At 45.4% G+C, this 24,315-nt stretch overlaps 1 protein-coding gene across 4 annotated transcripts in view; it reads left to right on the top strand.

The window, feature by feature from the left end:
- The window catches only part of LOC111853118 (multiple PDZ domain protein-like), a 41,318-nt gene extending 18,588 nt beyond the window's left edge, over positions 1-22,730 (top strand). For 3 of the 4 annotated variants that reach the window (XM_023829717.2, XM_023829716.2, XM_023829715.2), the window contains 26 exons: positions 1,659-1,773; positions 4,389-4,587; positions 7,942-8,040; positions 9,650-9,745; positions 10,081-10,258; positions 10,597-10,707; positions 11,941-12,024; positions 12,469-12,534; positions 12,668-12,739; positions 13,168-13,348; positions 13,728-13,924; positions 14,124-14,215; positions 14,539-14,614; positions 15,474-15,563; positions 16,255-16,399; positions 16,688-16,824; positions 17,018-17,101; positions 17,691-17,863; positions 18,180-18,327; positions 18,426-18,512; positions 19,012-19,153; positions 19,345-19,388; positions 19,686-19,808; positions 20,871-20,950; positions 21,116-21,217; positions 21,568-22,730. In XM_023829717.2, the coding sequence (XP_023685485.2) occupies positions 1,659-1,773; positions 4,389-4,587; positions 7,942-8,040; positions 9,650-9,745; positions 10,081-10,258; positions 10,597-10,707; positions 11,941-12,024; positions 12,469-12,534; positions 12,668-12,739; positions 13,168-13,348; positions 13,728-13,924; positions 14,124-14,215; positions 14,539-14,614; positions 15,474-15,563; positions 16,255-16,399; positions 16,688-16,824; positions 17,018-17,101; positions 17,691-17,863; positions 18,180-18,327; positions 18,426-18,512; positions 19,012-19,153; positions 19,345-19,388; positions 19,686-19,808; positions 20,871-20,950; positions 21,116-21,200 (2,904 nt within the window). In that variant the 3' untranslated portion in view covers positions 21,201-21,217; positions 21,568-22,730. The remainder of the gene's footprint in view (positions 1-1,658; positions 1,774-4,388; positions 4,588-7,941; positions 8,041-9,649; positions 9,746-10,080; positions 10,259-10,596; positions 10,708-11,940; positions 12,025-12,468; positions 12,535-12,667; positions 12,740-13,167; positions 13,349-13,727; positions 13,925-14,123; positions 14,216-14,538; positions 14,615-15,473; positions 15,564-16,254; positions 16,400-16,687; positions 16,825-17,017; positions 17,102-17,690; positions 17,864-18,179; positions 18,328-18,425; positions 18,513-19,011; positions 19,154-19,344; positions 19,389-19,685; positions 19,809-20,870; positions 20,951-21,115; positions 21,218-21,567) is intronic. The other variant, XM_023829719.2, reaches the window with a different exon arrangement.
- Positions 22,731-24,315: the final 1,585 nt, after the last annotated feature.

Below are 24,315 nucleotides of genomic sequence, written 5' to 3'. Positions count from 1 at the left end.
CCAATCCCAATAATGGGCCGAGTGATGGCTCTGAGGTTAGGGCTCTTTGCCAGCTATCGGAAGGTTGCTGGTTCAGGTCCCGTGAATGCCAGGAGTGATCCTACTCCATTGAGCCCTTGAGCAAGGTCCTTAACCTGCAATAGCTTCATCCTGGGTGTGATGTTAATCTACATCCGGCCCTGCAAGCAGGTCAGCTTCCAGGGAATAATTTGGGGCCTGGTGGCAGGATTGATATTCCAGTCACCGGCAGATAAACTTCACGCTGGTCCATTCAGATTATTGTGGTGCTGAGGTATCACCTGCTGCACGGCGGCCCTTGGGTCTCATCCCTGAGGTGATTTGTCGTGTGGTGGGTGAGGCAACGTGCTGTAATCAGCACGCTCTCCTTACCTCTCTTCCAATAATCCTTTTTACATATATTTTAGAAAGAACAAATGTTTTTTTTTTTAATCAACCGGAGGTCAAAGTTTATCAGCCCTCAGTCCTCCTCATATAGAGCATTTTATTTTCTGTTTGCTAAAAAATCAGGATTAATTGTGACTCTGATGGCTATAGAATAATCCCCGAAGTAGCTAACGTAGCCAAAATTTATATATTTCCCAAAAAGTAAATTATTACCAAGCTCTCGGCTGCCACCAGTTCCCAGAAACAGAGCTGCCATTATGACTGCCTGCTTTCCCCCTGGTCATCTGTTATTCCTAGAAAAACGGTCCTTCTGAGGAGCAGAGAGTCGCGAGTGCTGTGAATTAATGGCGAGCTGGGATGGTAGCAGGTCTAATGGAGTACAGCCCCACAGAGCAGCGGCGGTACGCGTTAGCAGAGTGCTCTGGTAAACATGCTTGCGAAGTCCTACTTCACTACGGTGCCTCGGAGGTCGGCCTGGGGTCTTGGCTCGGCACTCTGAGAAGTCGCTCTGAATTAGCCACTTGAGCAGCGTTTAGGTGCAAATGGGGGAGGGGCGGGGAGTGACCTGAGTCAGCGGGCGCCCTTGCTCACTCGGAGAGCTTCTTCTGGGTTGGAGACGGCCTGGTGGATCCGGACAGGCCTCGTCCCGGGCTCCTTGCTGGGGGAGGCCGGTGTCTGGTGGCATCACAGTCACAGAGGTGGGGTGGCATGGAGAGCCGTGTCATCAAAGTCAGGCGGTTTGATGTAAATAGTCCCGATCAGCGATGTCTTAGATCAGCACATGGTCGATAGTTCCGAAGCATATCGTGCTTTTAGCTGGAAGCATTTATAAGCAGCAGTACAGCTGATATGGATTACTAGGTGTGGTGTTTGGTATGTACAACGCACCGAGACCTCACCCAGAGGTGGGAAAGCTACATCCATCTATCCATCATCCACAGCCTACAGAGTAAGTTATAACCCAGGACGGGCCACCATTTACACATACTTTTACAGCTGCGGACAATTTGCCAAATGCAGTTCAAATTAGAACCTTTTTGGACTGTGAAGGGAAACTGGAGAACCTGGAGGAAACCCCGTGAACACACAGGAGAACACGTAGAACCCACACACAGAGAGAAATCTTCACCTGAATTAGGGAACATCGGTGTAAACCGCTGCCTCTTTCCCCTGTGTTTCACCCCGCAATACCGGATTAAATGAACGGCGGTTTACAGATTACGTCCATTCCGTTTATTGTCGTCCCCGTACAGGAAGAAGGGCGACACACGGAAACGGCCGACATGGAGGCGAGTGAGAAGCGAGACGTTTCCGCCACAAGCGATTTTCAGAGGACTATTACAGTTGTCAGGGGCAACTCTAGCCTTGGTATGTTATTGCTCTTCCTTATGATCCTTTTCTCACTGTGCGTGTATTTGGTCGGCATGGCGATGCTTAGCAAGGCCGCATCTTTCCACGATCTCTGAATAACGGCATGGCATCCGTCTCCATTTATACGCTGTCATTAACGGCCCGGGCTGGGTGCAGGAAGCATGGGGGTTCTGCTTCAGCGCTGTGTGAGAGTTTACCGTGGCGCATCTGGTACTGACGTTACATCACGGCCAACGATGCGAATCGAAATTAAATTAATAAAGGAAAAAGCTATATCTTCAGCCATGTCGTGCTACGGTAAACTCAAGGCATATCTATTTACAAATAATAAATATACTAACAACAGTAATGTGTTTTTCATGGATTATACATGTGTGTCGACAGCATGTTATCACAAATTTGCAACCAAACATGTGGATACTTGTGGAAAATTATATTTTCACAATTTTGATAAAATGCTGTACAGTTAATGTAATAGCTCATGCATTTTGCTTGTTTGTTTACTGTTCTATTTAAAATAAAAAACAGCATATTTTTTTTAAAGTATGACTATTTGAAAGGTGTTTGGCAAAGATAAAATTGCTAGATCATTTTTATTTTTCTAAAATTATATACATGAACTGTGTCCACATGTGTGGGTCTGTATATGATGAGGAAATATTCAAACGTCTATTTGCTCATTGTATGATTTACATAGAGTTCAGTGTATCATAATATGTTGTGCGTTTATTAAAACCAAACTTCTCTCGCTTGCTATAGCTTTGTGTTCTTGTTCCATGTGTGTAATACACAAGCAACTACATCTCTGAGTTACAAGACACAGCAGAATAGTGACTGAATAGTCAATGACGACCACAAATCATGAGGGTTTGCTAAACTAGACGGATGTCTTGTCGGATTTAAGGTAGACTGGGCTAAATGTAAGTGAATGAAGATAAGGGCCATTTAAGCTATCTAACCAACCAACAAATCTCATTTCATTATACAGACCCAGTGTCATTAAAAACATTCAAGCTCTTAAAAGTGTCCGTAATGTTTAATCTGGGAAAATAAGATTGCCTGGCTTTCTTGGGATGATCGGAGGTGATCACTAATTAACATTTGCTTAGTAAAATGAGAACATTTCTTGCCTGACGCAAGGAGGGTCACTAAGATGCTCGAAACAAATCTGCGTTGAATAAGAGTCATTATGCGTGCAAAGGCATTATTTAAGTTGCCTATAATTTATACAGGCAATTAATATTTAAGGAACACATACTATTGAGTTTGACATAAATTATGTACAAACACATTTGCTGTATTTTCCCGCAAACAGAATTAAGCTAATATTTAAATGTGACCGTAATCAGTTTGACCTATTTTTAATTAAACCTAAAGCTAGTTCGTGATTTTGGAAAGGAACAGTGAACAATGTATCAACTTCAAAAGTGCTCTTATAGAGAGGCTGATGCTTTGGAAAGAGATACTAGGGAGACAGAGCTAAAAAGAGTCATTTTGGAACAAATGTGCATGTAAAATAACTTTTTTGCATTTAGATTATTACTACATCCTGTTCCTCACGCACAATTTTTGAGTGATCGAAAAGCAACAGCGTATTTCTGGTCTGGATTTTGTCATTTTACAAGGGTCTTTGAAAACTGGCTAACTCATGCATATAGATGTCTTCGGATAATCGGGTGAGGGCTTGAGGTGTTAAATTGCGTTACTCGCATTTCTGATTAATATGCTGTTAGCTTACGCTTACATTTATTTGGCGAGCCCAGAGTCGGTAGGGTATGAGGACGGAGAGCGCGGCAGATCGAAACGGCAGAGGTTATAAACATGCTATCCGCCGCGGTAAGTGCAGTCAATTAAGCGTGACCACACTCCACATGGTGCATCTCAGGATATTAGTCTGTATATTAATATGCAGAATATTATGCTGCGCTAATGCTGAGCGCAGAAATCCTCCCAGATTCACTGACGCTGCAGTTTTAACACGTTGCGTATAAAGCAATATGCCGAAAAATGTAATTTACGCAAAGTTGGTCTAAATTTGATGTTTACTTCCAGTCATTGGCTTATTCCTTTAAAGACATACGGTTTTGAGAAATTCCTGCAGCTGGGGCCCCGTAAACCGGGGGAACTTTAGGACGATTCAAGGGACTCCTGAGTGATTGCCGCGCTAAAAAATTTGGAACATAATCCGATTGATCTGGGTTGGGGGCCAAAATCTTTAGTAGCACCCCTGCCTGCAGCCTGACACCTTCAGGAGGGATTCTGTGTACTTTAGATGGTATATCTATGGTTATTTTTTCACACTGTTATCATACCACAAGTTGAACATCTCCAGCTGTAAGATCTTACGCACATCAGCGTATGCATATTGCAGAAGACAGTGATGACGTTGATAGTCATGCGTATCGCAAATGCCAGTGGCCTGTACTACGAAGCGGGGTTACTGTCTTATCGGGATAACTTGTCGGATTTAAGGTACCACAGTTTAAATGGACTTCATATTCGTTCACTTACATTTTGCCCAGACTACCTTAAATCCGACAAGTTACCCCGATAAACCAATAACCCCGCTTCGAAGTACAGGCCACAGGTGACAAGACGTGTGTGTTTGGCAGGGATGACCGTGAGTGCGCTTAAGGACGGCTCAGGGGTGGTAATTCGCAGCATCGTTCACGGAGGATCCGTCAGCCAAGATGGACGGTTGGGTGTAGGCGACTGCATTGTAGCTATCAACGAGGAGCGCACGCGTAGCCTGAGCAATGCGGAGGGCCGCGCATTGCTGAGGAAACACTCACTCATCGGGCCGGATATCAGGTAAGGATCGGGGAGACACGTGTGCATGTTACTGCATGTTGTGTGTCAACCACACTCTGATTGCATGCCGCTTCTGTGGCTAAATAAGTAGCATGTTGTGCTAGCAGGGTGACTCTAGGGACACTGCGGCCCTAGGCAAAAAAATGCACCCCAGACGTCATGGTAAAATTTATGACCATTATTTTAGCGTGAAGTCTAATAGCATGAATTAATAATACAAACACCCTTCATTTTCACTTTGCTTGAGAAGCAGAGTATACAAATAAAGCAGATTTGTCGTAGCAATGTGTTATTTAATCGGCTGCCCTCGGGGCCTTCCGCCCCCACCCCAGCTTGGGGCCCCAGGACATTGCCTGCCCTACCTTTCCTGTCCCTATGCCTCTGAGCAAGAAGTTTGTGGATTGAAATGCAAAGAAACACACATACATTTTAATACTTCCCTCTGCTTCAAGGCATCAGATAAATGAGTAAACATATCAGAAATATCCCACCTATCACAAAACATGAAACTAATTGGATCAGATCGGTTTAATATAATCCCCGCCACTTAACTGGCTTCACAGCGAGATGGTACGTGATTCACCAATCGCCTTCAAGGCGAAAATTGACAATAATCGCTCACAAATGACGTCAGTTTCTGTGCACTTCCCTCAGGTGTTAAGCGATTGATTCTGCCCCAGGAGCCGTGTGAGGTTTTATTTTAGATTCCAGCCGCGCAGGCTGGCCGCAAATCGGCCTCCGCATACGACCAAGTGCTAACAGAATGGGGTGTCTATCTGGCCGGCTGTTTATCGAACAGCCAGGCAGGTGGCGATTAGCTTCAGACTAATGATTAAAGGCCCACAAGTCTCATGTACAGCGAACTGCCTACGAAGGGAAACCGCTGAAGCTTTTTCTAACATGCAAGTCAATCTTTTATGCAACAGAACTTCATCACTGCTCTCGTGTGAAACAAAAAGAATGTCACACCAAGTTTTCAAAATTATTTTTATATTTAACTTGTTAGAGGTTTGTATTGTAGCCCTGAACTGGAGGTGCAGTGGTTAGCATTGTGGCCTCATACCTCTGGGACCAGGGTTTGAGTCTCCTCCATGGCTCCATGTGTGTGGAGTTTGCATGTTCTCCCCCCCCCCAGTCTGAAAACACACTGATGCTAACTGGAGCTATCAAATTGCCCATTTGTGTATTTGCGTGCCCTGTGTTGGGTTGGTGCCCCATCCTGGATTGTTCCCTGCCCTGGTTCCATAGCCTCCACGATAGGCTCCAGGATCCTGAATCAGACAAGCAAGTACAGGAAATGGATGGATGGATGGACCTTGTGCTGCAGAATTGGTTAAAAAGATGCATGGATTAAAGCCCATAGCCTTAACATATATGAATGTGTCTTTAAATGTGGAATGAGGAGGAAAAAACTCAATAGCATTTCTCATGTCTTTATGACTTTTGTTCATCGAACGGTGGGTCTCTGGTCGGCCAGTGGTGATGAAGTCAGTGCCCGTTACAGGCCGTCTGATTCCGCTCCGCCGTTCTGTGAGATCAGGCTCCTGCTCAGGGTCAACATATGGGTTTGAGTTTGACATTCGCACCCTATGCGTCTGCTTTATACGGTATCTGTCACTCTCTTTTCAATGTGTGGCTGTCCTTGGCCGACTCAGAGTCCAGCGAGAATGAACAGCAAACCACTATTCAATATACCCGAGTTCAGGATGCGGATTCATACCGAATTGGTATCAGATTCTAATAAAACACAGACATCATAAACCTTCCAGCGAATTCCTCAAATTGCCCCCATTTTAGGATTTAAACCCAGCTGGTTCTGTAACTTCGCCAACACAATGACGTATCTCAATATTCCCACTTTAAAAAATGTTGTTAAATGTATTGGTTTTGACAGCGCATTGTAAGACTGTGACCGATGTAAATCGACCGTACATTCAAATATTCCTTTTGTTTTTAAGTGCGTAGTGAAATGCAATAACAGAACTGTTACCGACATTTTTCGGGTAACAGTAATATTCTGGGTAATTGTGCAATTTTCTAGTTTCGCATTATGAGTGGTGGCAGTTTTGTATTGACAAAAAGGCCGTCTTAGCATTTTATTTTTGAGAACGTTTCAATGTAAACTTAACTGCTGTCACCCGCATGAGAGATTCAAGCCTATTGGGGTCGATTGAGGTTGCTAGACAATTTTGTACCCGCCCCCCCCCCGTCCCCCCACAAAAAAAAATTTTAAATAAGCAGCAACATTCAAAACTAATGATGGCCAGATGGTAGAAAATTAGGGCTACATCAAGTGCTTTTGCCGTTTGGCAGAACTTGTAATGTCTTAAACACGGAGGGAAATCGCGACTAGAGGCCTATATTTCATAACTATGTTCGACCTTAAAAAGAAGAATATGTGTGCCGGTTACTGCTAGTCTATTTTCCAAATTGAATATGAACGTTGAAATTCAGGATTTATACTATACGCGTTTTCCGACCGTCGTGTCCAATATGTCATGCGCCACTCCTGCTCGCAGCACTAGATTCCGTTTAGTTCGACTGTCAACAAATTAAGGAAAAACTGAGCAAAATGTACTTTCAAATTTTCTGCCTGAACTGAGTATAAATAATGTCATTTTTTTACATGGCCGACAATGGTATTGTTCAAATAAATTGCATCTAAAATGTCCATCCATCCATCTTCTAACGGCTTATTCTGGTTAAGGTCATACGGGGCCTGGAGACTGTCATCCTGGAGAGACTGCATCTGAAACATCTGGAATAAAACAATAGGAATATTAAAAACTTCAATTTCTCTTCTATTTGGGTTTAAGATTAATCCCTAAGTTCTATCATTCACTCATTTTCTATACCCACTTGTCCTGAGCAGGGTTGGGGGGGTCCTGAGCCTATCCCAGCAATACCCCAGGATGGGGTGCCATCCCATTGCAATCTAAATAGAAATCCATCCATCCATCACCTATCCATCCATCCACATCCATCCATCCATTTTCTGTAACTGCTTGTCCTATTCCAGGGGCTATGGGTTCAAAGCAGGAAACAACCCAACTGCAGGGTCATTTTCTGAATATTCTTAGGCTGTAAAATAGGGACACAGACCTGTTATGAATATAAAAGGGTTTGCGTAGCTCCAAAGAATTACTCCTATTAAGAAGAGGAACAGGTAATCCAGATGGTTAAGTTTGATTAAGCTCCTTGCCGAAATCAGCCCGTGTTGTGTAGCTATGGATGCCCCAGAGTCCAGTTCCATAACTTCTGCTCATGATTCAGGGAGAGGGTGACACGTGGCGGTGTAGCCCGGGCAGGCCGCTGGTTCTCTCACTGCGAGGTCTGTGTCACCTGTGTCCCCAGCTTAACCTACGTACCAGCGGAGTTCCTGGAGGCTTACAGAGTCGGGCTCGCCCAGGGATGGGGGGGCGACGCCACGGACGACGCATCTCCTGTCACGCGGTGAGCGACGGTCACAGTGGCGATTGTCCTCTATTCAAAAAGCCGGACCTGCAGATAGTTGTGCTTTTAAAAACTCTGGCTGATTGCTGGAGGGCTGGTGACTGATTGGCCGCGGTGAGTCACTACAACAGTGCATGATCAGTTAAAGGGGAGGTGAAGGAAAGGCGTCACAGACCTTGATCAGTGGAGTCTTTCCGCATCTGGACATATGATAACACAGGTACACAATTTAAACACACATACGAACCCAAAAGAGCCTATTCTGAGTGAAAAAAGTCAATTGCCAAGCTGTCTAATTGGGTGTTTCCAGACACCTTTAAAATAACATAACAAGAACAGGACTGATTGAGTCAAAAACCAATTAATAAACTGGAAATGTCTGTATGGAAGACATGCGCAGATATGTTAAACATCGCATGTCAGTTGACTTTTGTTGTGAACCTAATACATTTGCAACATTATTTGCATTTGCAGTATTAAGCCAGCCTCCCATGACTTTCTGTTCTATTTACAAAATTTTGATTTAATTATTATTTTAAAATTCAAATGCTAACTTACACAAAAGAGTGAAGCCTCACGTTAAACTCCTTTGCAGTTCATTCGTAAATATCAGATTTAGCTGGTTACATATAGAATTGGCGCAGAGATAGTGAAAGGAAAGGGTTAACAGGCTACAAATCAGTGTTGCTTGCAATCAAAACAGAATGTACTCAGTGCAGTGCTTCTGTTAGGGTTTAATGCTGTAGTCCAAAAAACATGAAGGACTTTCACTTGTTTTGCCGTGTTCATCTGATAATTTGCAGGGTTTCAGCATTTCTCAGTGGGCTTGTAAACATGAGCTGTTCCTGATCCCTCTGATAGTAAATATCGGTGCTCCACATACACAAAGAGGCTTCTTAAAAATCCTGCCATGTCTTGCCACAATCACTCATCGAAATGATAGCCCATTATTATCTTTTGGGCCAAAATATATTCATGAGACCCCCCCCCCCCCCCCCCATGAGAACCCCCCACATGGCTACCGTGAAATGCAACTCGCATTTTAATTTGTACACACTGCATCTACAGCACCGCATCTCACCCCACTGGGCCCTCAATCAGAAATATCTATCTAGCTGTTCTCCTTCCTCTGTTTTGGGTGACTTTCTTCTTGCTTTTTAAATTTAATTATTCATTTTTTTTTGGCTTGGACCTGGTATAACCGCTGGCTTGGGTGGAAAACTGCTTTCAGTAAAGTCAGCAATTTTTTTTTAACGTGTATGGAAAAAAAAAGTATGCTTGTATCACATTTAGATCTGCAAGGTAATGATTTGTTTTTAGTTGAAGGTGTGTATACGGTGGATAGAAATTGATAAATGAGTCTGTAAAAGAGCTCTCTTTGTTATTTGCTTAATAACTAACCGAGCAACAAATCAAATGCTAATTTCGTTTACTAGGTTTAAGTGGGGAACAACTGGAAGTAATGATGTCAAATGTTTCAGTTCACCAGTTCACCAGAGTGAGTGGTAGTGATATATAAGTGGTTTACAGGTACTGATGAAAGTAGTTTTACTGTGATGTATCTGCTGGGTCAACCTAAAGCTGTCTGCTTCCTGCTCTGCCTCCTCAGAGAGCATGTCCTTGAGATTTCAGAGCAGGAAGAAGGCGTGGGAGAGAACAGCCATCAGTCAGACACAGCCCAGCTCGACTGGAACCAACCCAGGACGTAAGCACATCCGCTGGCTAACTGGGCCGCGTTAAGTCAGCCGTAGCCAGCCATGCTTCACCGATTATCCACCAAATATGCTGCTATCACTAAAGATCTGTCTTTTTTCAACTCAGTCTAGTGCAGGGGTGATTCTAGCATTTTTTTAAGGTAGGGGGCATATATTCAAGACTGGCCATAATTCATACAGAGGATCCAACCTTATCATTAGCCAATGGTATGAATCGATGAGTGACAGGGAAGGGAACACTCTGGGGGCCAATCAGCTTTCAGCTGGGGTTAGAGACCCCGCCCCTTGCTTACACCACTGGTACCTGACGGATAACCTCCCCAAGGGTGAAGCTGCGCAGGGAGGCGGGCGAGTCCCTGGGCATCAGCATCTTGGGCGGCCGTGGGATGGGCAGGCGTCTCAGTAATGGCGGGGTCATGCGGGGAATCTTCATCAAGCACGTCCTGGGGGACAGTCCTGCGGGCAGAAGTGGGACCCTGAAGGCCGGGGATATGATCCTGGAGGTAACACTGGGGGGGGCCGCTGTCCGCCTGGGACGACTCATTCCTATTGCACTCCATTCCTTACTTAATAACCCTGGTGCCGAATTAAATCAGCAGTCTAATTCCCCCTTGTTTATTTTGATTACCCTTCCAGCATCGCTTATAGCAACCTTGAGCTAATTACTGGGAGGGTCACGGGCTTGAGTAAAGCTTTCTAGCCCTGCCATGTAATTATCGTCCAGCTAATGCTGAAATATTACCCAGGGTGCAATAGCGAGTTTCTGTCACTCTGCTGGTTCTGTCCCTGATAGCGCCAACAGACTCAAGTATTTAAGAGCGCTCTCCTGTTTATGCTTCAGGTGGGAGGGAGGGATCTGCGCGGCGCGAGTCACAAGGAGGCGGTGGAGGCCATTCGCAAGGCCGGGGACCCCGTGGTGTTCCTGGTACAGAGCGTGGCCCAGGGGGCTCCGGTAGGTCCTACCGTCGGCCGCCCTGGACGGGTGCCGGCTGCCTTAGCTTAGCGATGCTAATCGGAATTAGCAGCACGGATCCTTCGCCTTACTGCCGTCGGATGTTGATGAATGCCGTAAGATAAGAGCGGAATAACTCACCTCGGACTCTGCCGGAGTGTAAAAAAGATGAAGCAAGCGGCAGATGTGAAGGGAGCGTGGGTCCGCTCTCAGGTTTAACGATGTAATAATCGACACTCTCGGGGTCACATGACACACATTATGACTCTCTACTGACCCCTTTCTTTATGCTCGCATAATAGCTCATGCTGTCCACTATCGTCTCGTCCCTCAGCCCCCCTCCCCCCAGTTAGGGAGCGGAGTGCAAAACCCCCACAATGTTAAATCCTCTGCTCATCAGTCATGCGTGTTAATCCCTTACACATCCTGTATGTGTTAAGCAGACTTATTATCACCCAGTTTAGAGTTAATCAGATAGCAGGCATTTACATTCAAGTGGACAATCGTGCTCTTTATGTATATAAATAACTGTAAAATTCAATTATGATTTGTCCAGCCCTGATCCACATTATAAAGATCCTTCAAAACCCACTAGGCATTGAAATGTGTAAACATCAGCATAATCTAATGCTTAGCCTTAATTCGCTGATCACTGGCTCCTTTGTAAAGGTGTTCTTTCATGTTTTGGGATGTATAATGGTTTGGGGCGCTAAATTTCACCGTCAGACCGAAATCTTCACTGCAGTCTGTCAAATGTTTGAAATTGCAAGCGCTTTTTATTCAGTGTAAAAAGGCACAAATGGGTGTATTTTGCACATTTATCCACGTGTATAAACATTTTGTATAGTTGTGCATATTTTAACATGCTTTAATTTAATGACCCGGCCAGAAGTAATAGGTTAATTTAATATGTAATCTGAATCAATACATTCATTTATGATCTAACCCAAAATTAAAAAAATAAGCATAAATATGACTGTAGTTTTCTAAACTTTTTTTAAAACTAAAAACTGTCATGTACAAATGAAAAGATAAAGAATTAAATAATATAACTTTGAGTTTGCGTGAAGCAGTTTGTCTCCTGAGCATTAAGCTGATGTTAACAGCTCCATACCTATGCAGCACTGTGCTTATTGAGTAATGGATGTTTCCACAAGCAGATCCTTATTGAATTCTCTTTCTATCCTATTGCACTGGTTATCCTCTAAATTGGATGCCCTGTGTTGCTCGTAGAAGCCGCCTTTGCCCTTTTTGCAGTCGAACCCGTGTCCAGGCCCTGACCCGCCCTCGTCTGGCCGTACCCCTGCTCCTCCAGAGGTCAGGCGCTCGCCGTGCATTTCCCCTCCTCCCGACAATGCGGGTGTTGGTTTAGCACTGAGAGTCATGCTGTGGTCTCTGTACAAACATTTGCAGTGTTAAATTGACGCTGGCACTTTAAGGCTCCTCTAGTTAATCAGATCCCTTCACAATGACACCAATCGCGATTGTCAAATGAAGGCAACAAACATCCACGCTCTATCCTGAAATTCAAGATTGTTTGTCTGTCACTGAAGACGTGGCGCGTGAATGAAAGTAAAGTCCTCAATTATCATGTCAGCGCCATGTCATACCAAGATAAACACTGATATTTAGAAATAACGTCATTATACATAAACCTAAATGATCTGATCTTTACTGTTGTCTTTTATTCGGCTAATTCCCTTTAAATATGCTCCATATAAGATGAAATACTTGTGTAACTTGCTGAAATGCTTCAAACAGCCACCCGCTGTAGATGTCAGTGAAGAGGAGGAAGCCGATGGATTAAACCCAAGCTATAATCGCACGGTGAGGATCGTAGATGCATCTTCCTCATGTGTCAGGATGTCTTCCTGTTCATTACTCAGATGTTTAGTGGTGCCGCATTAATACTGTTAAAAAACAGTATCCTCTTAGATGATTTTATTTTTTGTTACTGTAGGAGTCCAGCATTCAGTGCAGGCCATTCTCTCGCCTCTCCCCAGCTAAGACCTTCACTCCTGCCCCATTTAAGGTTCGTGGGGCATCAGTGTCAGATCTGCATGTTTGTATTTCCTGTTATGAATTATATAACATTAGGTAATGCTTTACATTAACTGCACCTTTATAATGCCTTTATAATGCATTCGTAGAGCATTCATAATGCATTCATAGAATACTTATAAGCAGCATGTAAGTATGGCTTAACAAGTCTTAAAGCATTGCATTCATAGCACTTTAAATGAACAAGATATGACAGCTTTAATATATATTAATAACAAACATTATATGATTATATAATTATGTGATTATACAGTATTGCTAGCTCCATGTGGTGGCTAAATGTGTTCCAGGATAGCGCCCCCTGGAGCAGATAGGTAGAATTGTTCAAAATTTTGTCCAATTTTGCCAATCAGTCGTAATTAGTCTGCCAGTATAGCTGGTTTCTCCTTACTGCACCAGCTGTCAGCACAAAGGGACGTGGTGAAGACTCCCTTGCCTGTTTACCCACTCCTGGAACTGCCCCAGATGCCCCACGTTGGGGAGACAGACACAGACATGGTGCAAGATGTTCCAGAGAGACCACCGCTGCCGTTCAGCTCTCTGGAGAAAGAGGAAGAGAACGACTTTGGCTACAGCTGGGGTACGACTCTATCATTACTTCCCTCCCATCTCTGTTTACACTTTTCTCTCCCAGCTGTCACTCAGTGCTCCACTAGGCGGCATCCTGCCTGAGATGTCTACCCCCGTGTGCCTCAAACTGGTGCAAACACACAACATATTATTACCTACCTGCTGTGCGTTTGTTAAACTGCAGATTAAAGTTCATCATCTCCCTCTCCTCAGCTAGCTTTCTGTGTAGTCGTGTTCCTACCAGTTAACCGAATGTGTCGGGTGAATGATTTCAGAAGCCGGACTCTTGCAGTTGGTCAGTCTCCCGTTTGGCCTGCACAGGTGCCCCTGTTGGGTCTGCTGTTAGTTTGTCATATACAGGCAGCCGACTCTTCTGTGTGCCGCTTTAGGGACGCTCGCTCGGCGGTACGGTGGCCTGTTGGGGGCGCTGCACATGGTCGAGCTGGAGCTGGGCACCGCGGGCCTGGGGCTCACCCTGGCCCCCAGCAGGGGCTGCTCTACTACCGGAGTCTTCGTGGAAAGTGTTGACCCTCATGGGGCTGCCGGCAAGGACGGCCACATCCTGGCAGGGGACGAATTGTTGGAGGTTAGGGTCCTTTACTTGTGGGATTCCAATGATAGTGGAGATGGTTAGAGCAGAGCGTGCTCAGTCCCATCCGTGCCATTCGCTGAAAAGTGGGTGGGGCTAGTTCAGCCGGCAGGACTCCAAGTGCCGAATAATGCTGCTCTTTGTGTGTTTCTCTCTGCTTAAATGCCATGCCTCACTTCTTTCTTGGCGTGATTAGATAAACGGCCAGATTCTTTATGGCTGCAGTCACAAGGACGCCTCCACCGCTATCGAAAGTGCACCGTCAAGGGTCAACATCATTTTTATAAGGTATGTGCACTACAAACTGGTTTGTATTATTACAGAATGCACTACCCTTTCCTGCCAACAGAGGTCAGTAGTGTCCTTCACACTGTGGGGCTTCATTCCCATCAAGCTGCCATCAGTTTGTGCTGCGTGTCACTCTGTCTTTAACACCCACACCGCAGCCCCAGTGCTCCTGCCGCAATGTCCGTAAGCTCAGCTTGACCCCGGCCGCGACCCTGGGCAACGTAGGGTTCCACAAAGCGGTGTTTTCTCGTTTGCTAACCTATACGCAGCCCAAATTAAGAGAAGTTTGGCCGCGACTCACGTAGATGATGCCACCTCAACAGGAACATGGACGCCTTTGACCAGATGGCCGTGGAAGCTGTGAAGAAATGCAGGGACGTGCTGGGCGATGAACCAGAGGTGACTACTGCCAACCGGCTCTTGGACTGCTTCACGTATATGACCTAGAAAGCAAACTGTGATGTCTAGTCTTCTGTCCAGTTCTGTGTAAGACTACATCCTAGGTCACAGTTCTTAATTCATACCTTAAAATATAACAAAACTCTTCTGTGATTCTCTCTTTGCGAACTATTTACAGGAAGGAGACTTATTTTAGTTGTATTGAAGTATGTAGCTGGAATTTGTCCAGCCTGTAATGTCTCCATCTGCAGTAGATGTTGACATGTGTAAAAATGTCCATCACATGAGCCTGTCCAGGGTAGGCAGTAAGTACGATTCGTTTCTGTTTTCCAAACCTATTAACAGACATTCTAGCCCCCATGAAAGCGTATCTGGCTTCAAACCCAGACCAATCCAATTATGTTCCAAATTTTTGAGGGTCCCTGTCATTCAGGGGTCCTTGGAATCACCCCAACTCTCCCTCCCGTTGTGGCGGTCATGAGTCAGGTAACAGTGAATGTAATATGCATTGTAATATAAATTACTAACGTGACACCTGCTGAAGCCAGTTTAGCGCCGTTTCTCGTTTTTGGTCAGATTTGGAAATCAGTCTATAGCAGGGCTCTTCAAATCTGGACCTCGATTCCAAATCCAGGCCGTGTTTTCAGTTCTCCCGGGTAGCTAGTTTAATAATTCCTGATTCTGATTGGTCAGAGGCTTCACACCTGACTGACAGGTAAAGGAAGGCTGGAAAACCAGCGGCGCTCGGACCTCGAGGACCGGGATTTGAATAACCCTGGTCTATAGGAAGAACTGCAGGATCCGCGTCTGTCACGTCTGAATTCCCCCTTTAATTTTATTGTTATGTTTCTGGCCACAGGAACCTGGTGGCCTAGTGACTGATGCTGGTGAGGAGGATGATGCGAGCGGGGTGCTTAAAGGAAGTCTGCCCGGGGAGGAACGAGTCACGGTAACGGCAGGAAACAAGGCCTGTGTCCTTCCTGTCTGACTGCCACCGCTGGTGTCACCAAAGCAGAGGGCTGTGGAGCTCACTGTGTCATGGGCACCTTACAAACCCAGCAGTATAGGCAGTAATAATACCAATAATACTAATAATACTACTACTAATAAGAATAATAATAATAGTATGTAAGGTGACCGCGGTGGTGTGATGTTTTTCACTATGCAGAAGTGGTTAGGAAGAAGAATCAGAGTAGAAATTTTGGTTATTTGGCCAGATATAATCACACGCACAGGGAATTTGTCTCTGGTTGTCTCTACTCACATACCTACAGTTGGTGCAGACATAGCTGAGACCAGACATTGACCACATTGAGTCTTTGCTTGCTTACATTTTGCAAATAGTGGAGCAATGTTCTTTTCTGTTTCTTCCAGTTTTCTGAATAAACACGCATAAATTACTTGGCCATTGTTTGCAGGACAGCCGGGATAAATTTAGGGACTGGATCCAGGCTTTGCATGATGAAAGTTTTGTCAGACTGCCTGTTGCGAAGGTTTTTATCGCGTTCTTTCCTCAGAGTGTCATGGTCCTTGTGGCCAGCTCTGAATTAGATTCTATAGGTGTCTAGAGGGAAGACGGGAGACTTTGAGGCGATGTCTGTTTTTATGTGTTTTTTTGTTTTTTTTTTGCCGGCTGTCAGGCAGGAAATCTCCCGGGGATGGTGGCCGGTCTGCTACAGCCGGGTGTCTCCGCGGCTGACCCAGACTTGCTGCCCTCAGCTGCTGAACCAGGAAGGAGAGTCTCCGATGGGCTGAAAGCCCTCGTTTCCATGGCGCCAGACCGAGGTGAGAACGACACCTTCAAGCGTAAATGGAGGTAGAGTCGCGCCACACGCCGTGGTGCAGGAGCACGGCATATTCTTAGAAACATGTAAATGGGATGATAATATATGCAGGTACCACTCCAGATAGGAACATCCATCCATCCATCTTCCAAACATCTGTCCTAGTTTTCTTTTTTATATAAACAGCACCATTCTCTGCTCCCTGCTTCATTTTGGTAAGCGATTAGGCTAGGCTAACATTCAGGTTTTTCAGTAATCTAACTGCGTGATAATTTACTATTTATCACAGGTTCCGGAAGGCCACTGGCCCTGACCTCTGACCTAAGGCCCCGCCCCATCATCCCCGGCTGTGAGGCCACCATCGGCGTCCCTAGGGGGCACGCCGATCTCAACCTCAGCATTTCGGGAGGGTGTGACACCCCTTCGGTTAGTGTTCGGCAGGCTGTATGCCACATGACTAACCAAATCGCTTGAAGTTTTCAATGTCAGATAACCGTAATCCAATTTGCCAGGCAAACTTCTTGACCTCCTCCGTAATGTTCTCCATCCTGTAGCGGGAAATATAGGCCAGATCATTAGATGGTTAGATCATTCCTCGCCTTCCAGTCTCCTTTTCCAGGGGGTTATTGTCTCTCAGGAGCTCTCTGAAGAGGGGCGCCCCACCAAGGACGGGCATCTCCGCCCCGGAGACCAGATCCTGGAGGTGCCCTGGCCACCGTTCACCCGCTCGCGGCTAATGGGGGCAGCCAGGCAGGGGAAATTAGAGCAGCTTAGCCCTGCCAGTGGATAGTACCCCATGACCCAAGTAAATTATCCCTCGCTATTCATGGCTGGCCCTCAGCCACGAACGGTCGTCCTTCCTGGCAGGGAAACGGGAGACGTGCCTCGCATTTCACGGTTCCCCAAAAACCTGTTTACTGTTTGTTATTTTTACCGCAGTGCTGGAAATAATGAGCATGAAGGCACACTCATGACGATTATTCATTCATATGTGGAAATGAGTTTAGCGATTTGTTTTCCTGTCGTCACGCATCCCTTTTTGTGGGAGATTGGTGAACTCTCGCTGCTCTTTGCATGTTAGAGTAAGTAGCGTTTAGGGAGTCACATTCCTCATAGGGCAGCGATGTGACATGATCATGTCTGCATAATGAGTCCCTTTTCACCAATTACACCTCAGTGAAAGCAAAAAATACCCAGCATGTCTGCAACTTACACCGCTCCAGACATATTGAGAGTCCACACGTCCCCAGAAGGATGAAATTGACACAATGGCGCCCTCTGCCCCCGAACAGGTGAATAGCATCGACCCAAGAGCTGTCACTCGCGACGAAGTTGTCAGCGTCGTGAGTTGGACCCCGCACTGTGACAAGGCCAGCTGTGGAGAGGAGGACCCGTGGGACGTCTTTATGTTAGACTTAGCGGGGGAGCCAGGCCAGGAACTGGGCCTCAGAGTTCTTGGGAAAAGGTACGCCGGGGCTGTCCTGAAATCTGCCTACTTGTCACCCGCCCTCAGGAGGCAATGTGACCTGTCGAGGAAATACACAGCACTGCATGTCCAGCTTTTGCTTGAAAGCGTTTCCTTCCGAGGTGTCGGTCCGTGAGCTATAAAAATATGTTTTTTAATTTATCTCTTCCTTAGTTGTCTCTCAGACTTGACACATTTTCCGTATTGACAAAAATGCGTGCCTGTTAATTTTTCTCAAGGTGTGGCGGCCTTGTGTCTTGCTGGAAAGTCGCCCCTTCAGTGCTCGGTCACTCATTTTGCTCCCCCACGCCCACAGGAACGATCCAGGTGTATTTATCGCGGAAATCCTGCAGGGCGGCACCACTGAGGCCGACGGCAGGCTGACGGAGGGGGACCGAATCCTGTCTGTGAATGGGGAAGACGTCCGGGCTGCATCGCAGCAGTATGTGACTGCCCTGCTAACGGTCAGTGGGGTTTGTGGGCGGGCCCTCTGATGGGTTGTACCAATGCCGGATACAAGCAGGGGGGGGGGTATTTTTTTTACGCTGTCCTGTTTTTGCAGTGCTGTTCAAGACCGATAAGTCTACAAGTGGCGCGTTTTAAAGTAAGGAACATCCCCACTGTGGGGTCACAGTCACTCTGCAACCAGGTAGTGTAATGCATATGCGTTCATGCATTTTAAGCTGATACCTTAGCTGCTCTAGCTGAGATACTGTAGTCCTGGTGCCAGAACAGATAAGACGGGGGTGTGCATTGGTGATGGTAACAGTCGTCAGTCCTGGGGGGTGTATTTTGGATATTCAGACGATCCACAGGCGCGCCACCGGGAGGGACCGGGCTCAATTGTTTTTACTAGAAAATAAATTCAAAATAAATAAACAAATGAAAGACGTTGGTGTTTGGGGGGCAGGGTGGTTCATTTGGGGGGGGGGAGTCACTGGCTTATTTGGGGCAGCATGGCCCTCCAACTCCCCCCTCCCCCCCATGAAATCGACCCTGAATTGTGAAGTTTTTCATAAGGCCAGTGATACTCCGTTGCCATTTGGGTCAATTCTATCTAATATGCATATAAATAATCTGCTTTTCGCTCTGCCTGCTAAAGCGTTTACCAGCTGACTTCTCCTCCCCTATGTCCTCATCCCTCACAGAACAGAGCGTCAGACACTGTTGGATATACCATCCACAGACGATCTGACTCCCAGGGAAAACTCTACAGCCGGTGGGAAAGTGATGATTGCAAGAGACTCTCCTGTTTCCAACCAATTCTGAGGGGCTGTAAAGACCGAACAGGTCCAGGCTGAGCCAAGGAACTGGGGCTAAAATCTGAGCAACTCTCCTTAGCCCGATTTACCCCCCATAGCTAAACTCTCCCTATAGCGTATGGTCTTGCATAAGCAGATATTGTTATTATCTTTGAGTATTATCTTTGAGTATTATCTTTGACTATTATCTTTGACTATTATATTTGACTTTCCCCACAGCATCAGACGACTATCTAGAGATCCAGACCGTTTCAGTTTTCAAGGTTGGCATTTTTGTTCTAATTTCTCCAACTAATAAAAACATGTTTTTCAAATAGTATAACTGGAGAGCAAATTTCCAAAACTCAGTCAAGGCCACGGGATATGTGGACGGCATCGTTTCGTAAGTACTGTTTCTCTGGACTCGAGTTTCGGAAACTTAAGTTCTTTGTAAATCCACGAGGACTGAGATCTCAAAAGCAAGAAATTAACTGAATGACTTTTGGAAATTTGTTCAGCAATTTAACACCTGGATCAGAATTCCGTGTATCTCTCCTGTGTTTCACCCCGGTTGTTTCCAGGAAGGCACAGAGTCTCCGGGGGTTGGAACTGCAGGGGTAGCAGTGGGCCCTCTTGGGGACATTCCCGCTTTTGTCACCGAGGTGCGTCCTGCTGTCCCAGGGGCAGAGTCACCAGCACTGAAAGTGAGTCCGCTAACTTGACACCAAGCTGTTTGACAGCACCGGGCATCGAAAACAGAGAGCTCTCAGAAGGCTGTCATGTGATCGACTTCCGGAAAACTGCTGGGGGCCAAACGGCTGGATCCTGATTCTACCCCCACCCACCCAGCGCAACTCGCGGCCTGACGGAGCACAAGATGACCATTGTCCCATCTTGCCACGGGAGTTCTGTTGAGGACAATGAGACCACAAAGAGGCAGCCATCTGTGACCATAAATAAATTATTTCACTGCCTTGCATCTTTCAAACAGAGCAGCAGTCTTGGGTGTGAACTTTCGAACTGAACTTTACATCAGTCTTAAAAGATCAAGCTAGCTTAAGCACTGAATGAGTTCAAGACATTGTGCGTAATTTGAATTTGAATTATTCCCTGCAAATGGATTACATTTCTGAAATGTATTTAAATTTAACATTATTTTTCCGTGTTTCTTGGTATTTTTCAACAGATTATTTGCATTCATTATTACAATTGTAATTATTTTCAATTTTGATCATCTTCTGAGGCCGTTTAACAATCATGCATATTATACTAATGAAGAAACACGTTGCCTAGGATGCAGTTCACTTTGGGCAGATATCCACTGCGTTCGGAATGTCAGATCGGGGACGTGATACGTAGAGGGGGTGCGAGTCACAGGGGGGCCGTCAGCCTCACAGTGACACATGGTGGGGGGGTTGTGGAGCTGGAGGTCAGCTGACTTAGCGGAAGAGTCCGCCACGTTTGCTAAACTGCACTTAGGGAAGTTCGTAAACTGCACCCGCGTCACGCGTAAACAGCACTTACAGTGCGTGTAAATCTCACTCACAGCACATAAATGGCACTTAAAGCGTGATGTGAGTAGCATTTATGGCACTAATAAATGACGGGAGGTGTGACGGATGACAGACTCGGGGCTGTGCGTTAAGGGCGTGTTACGCTGGTTTTTCAGAGGCATAACCAACATTCGGTGTTCAGGCCTTGCTGAGCTCGCCGGTGTCCTGTCTTCCTGTATTCCTGCATCGTGTTTTTCCTTTTGGCCTGTGCAGGTGGCCCCCGGGAGTTCTCCACCAGAGCCTGCAGTGGCCGGCCTCCCAGACAGTGGGGGCGCTCTCCAGAATGACCTCCGGTGCGCTCTCACACACACCCCATATCCGCCAGCCAGCTGACCATGCTTTCAAGCCCAGATCACCAGCAGATCCTTTTGTCCTGGATCAGACATAGCACAAGCCTTTGTTTACTAACAGACGCAGAAAATGCTCACCCAAAGATCTCTTTAATCTCTCTGTTACAGCCCCCCCCAGCACAAAACTGTGATGAAGGACCACGACTACGCTGGACTGACATCGGAATATTCAGCAGTGTCCCCGTTAACGTGAAATCAGGGTTCAGCGAGGTAAAGGCCGCCAGAGGGAAGGGTAGATATGCCTCTCAATTCACGGCTAACACGCTATGTCTGTGATCGGAAGGTCCTGGGTTCAAATCTCAGGATTGGCAGACTGGTTTTGAGCCCTTGAGCGAGACCCTTAACTCCAGATGCTCCAGGGACCCCTGACTTCACCGTTCTGTGTCGCTTTGGATTAAAAGCATCTTATAAATAAATAAATGCAAATGAATTTGCCGAGTTAGAATACAGTGGCGATTCCTTCGTCTCTGAATGTGCTTTGTGTTCCACTGAGACCAGGCTGTTTGGGAACTTCTTTGGAAGGCATCCATCCCATAATGTGTGTCCATTTTCATGTGCAGGGCGTCACCTACAAGGTTGAAGCGTGGAGATCAGGCTGTAAATCTTCGTGCAAAGGGAGCCTCTTGCTGTGGATACTGCAGAGTAGTGTATCCCAAACTGGTCCTCAGGCACCTACAGACAGTCCACGGTTTAACTCTCTCCCAGCTCCCAGCCAGACAGTCCATGGACGGTCCGGGGGTCCCCAGGGACTGGATTGGGAAACACTACAGGACAAGTGGAATCATCACCTAAACTGTACTCTCCTGAAGAGCATTCACAGTAACATCCTGCACGTAGCATTCACAGTAACAACCTGCACGTAGCATTCACAGTAACATCCTGCACGTAGCATTCACAGTAACACCCTGCACGTAGCATTCACAGTAACAACCTGCACGTAGCATTCACAGTAACATCCTGCACGTAGCATTCACAGTAACATCCTGCACGTAGCATTCACAGTAACATCCTATTATATGTTATAGCCACTGTACATACAAACCCCTTTAAGTGATTCTGATCCTTTCACATATATATATATATACACAGAAACACACACACATTCATCTTTGTATATATTATACATTATTTTTGGATATAAATGGTGGATGATGTTTATAATCATATTTTAAGTGTGGTAAAAATGTTGGGCAGATTTTTTTCATTTGATTTCCCATTTACTGTGTACATTGAGTTTCCCATAAGAGAAGATAGTTATACATATTTCCGTTTTGGAAAGTGATTGACAGATGGTGGACGGTTGATGGAAATTTTGAGCACAGATCTCACATATTATTGAAAAAAATGTGCACTTGTATCATTCTTTCCTTCATATTACTAGTAGGTTTCAGCTGAAAACAGCACGTTGATGTTTGTTTCACTATTTTAGGTGGATAAAAGAGAGTGGCCTTCAGAAAATAATGGTTGTGCTTTTGCCCTCATGATTTTTAATTAATCTTGTGGCATGTCTGTGCAGTGCAAATTTTCTAAAATCTTTTCACAGTGAGAGTTAGATTTATTAATTTCCTTAAAACTATTCTGATTTAAATTTATTTACACGAATAAGTAACTACACTAATTGTGTACTTGGCTTACAGATGTTCAGGTTGCTGACACAATAAATTCAAATGTAATTCTTAGATGAGGAAAATCCCAACTGTAAATAAATTATTCCAAGGACCTACCACAACATATTTACTAATTGCATTCCACAAAATTTATTGAATGTTAAATCGTATTGTCTTTGTGAGAGGGTGGGATGTGGCGTTCTTGAGATTAAGAGTGCAGAGACCAGGGTTTTGCATTTTAATTAGCTACACCTGTCCCTGGTCACTGTAATCAGTATGAATTAGTTTTTCTGACTACAAACCCTTAAAAAAAGCAGATATCACACTTCTGCATTCCTGTTGTTGCCCCTTTCTGATACGTTCAGTTTCCTCTAGTGCTCTTTTCCCCTCCACAAGCTACATAACAGTGTATCTTGACCCAGGGATCACCAGACAGTCCACATTTTTGCTTCCACCTAGCTCCCAGCCAATCAAGAACACAGAATATCTGGCGTACCTGTGTTGGCAGCTGAGAGGGAGCAAAAATGTGGACTGTCGATCTGAGGGTCCATTGGACTGGGTTGAGAAACACTGCCCCGTTACCCCAAAGCAGACACAGTTTCTACAATGTAAACAAATCCAAGTCACATGGTCCCACTCACTGTCCTAACCAGAGACTGCTTAATAATCTAACCTCTGTGGACTTTCATCTTTGTCAGAGAATAGTATTATTATGGTATCTGCAGCTTAGACCAGGCAATCACCTCACCTCGGTGAGATACTATATCACAAACATAAGTCTGTTTATTATTATCGTTATTATTATTTTCTGATTTACGGCCACACCCTGTGGGACATCCCTCAACCTGATCCCGCTGAATTTAACAGCTGGGAGCCCCCTCTGGAAAAAGCCCCGTCAGCTGCTGTCTCAAGCAACCCCGCCATTATCAGTGACCAGCTTCCAAAACGACGTGATTCATGAGCACTGGCGACTTGCCTTCACTTGTCCTCGATTTGCAAGCGCATCGTGAAGTCGCTCTGTACTTGTTGGGCCTTGCCTGATCGTTTACCCGCTCGCTGAGAGATATGGTTTCACGTATCTCTTATACAGTAGCACGCAGGCCGATAAAATCAAATTAAACGGGCTGCTTTTTGTGTGCATTTGGCAGTGCGCATGAGAGGCATAGCTGTGAAACGTGAAGCTTAACAGGCTTGATTTGAAAATTGTCCGCTGAAACGGTGCCTTTTTGAGTTTTTATGAAGTAAATTCAGACAGAAGAACCAAAGCGCTAGTCTGTGTAGGAGTTTAATGCTCGAGGTCGGAGCTCACGCTCTTCCTAAAGGTAGGAAGACACCACTGATATACAATGCTGGTGAAAGGACAACACCTGTCAAAAGGAGAAAAAACACCTGCATTGCTTGGATAAGAAACCTGCAGGACAGTGGTGTAAAACTGGCCATTCCGTTAGTATTTGACTGGTTCGGATGCACCTCTCAGTCCGATGGGCATCCACCTATATCCACACGCTTGGCATTTACTCCCAGCTCCAAAAACCCACCAGCAGGTCTTTCGGGTTCATTTGAGTCCTGTAATAGTTTTATTATTTAAAATGTGGTATGATATTTCATAAAATCCAATGGTTTTATCAGTTTTGGAATACAATATATACATATATCTATAATTCTCTATATCTATGATTATATATACATGATTTTATATAT

The sequence above is a fragment of the Paramormyrops kingsleyae genome, chromosome 25 (genome assembly GCF_048594095.1).
Source record: "Paramormyrops kingsleyae isolate MSU_618 chromosome 25, PKINGS_0.4, whole genome shotgun sequence".
NCBI classification, from domain to species: domain Eukaryota; kingdom Metazoa; phylum Chordata; class Actinopteri; order Osteoglossiformes; family Mormyridae; genus Paramormyrops; species Paramormyrops kingsleyae.
This window is presented reverse-complemented; position numbering and strand designations above follow the sequence as displayed.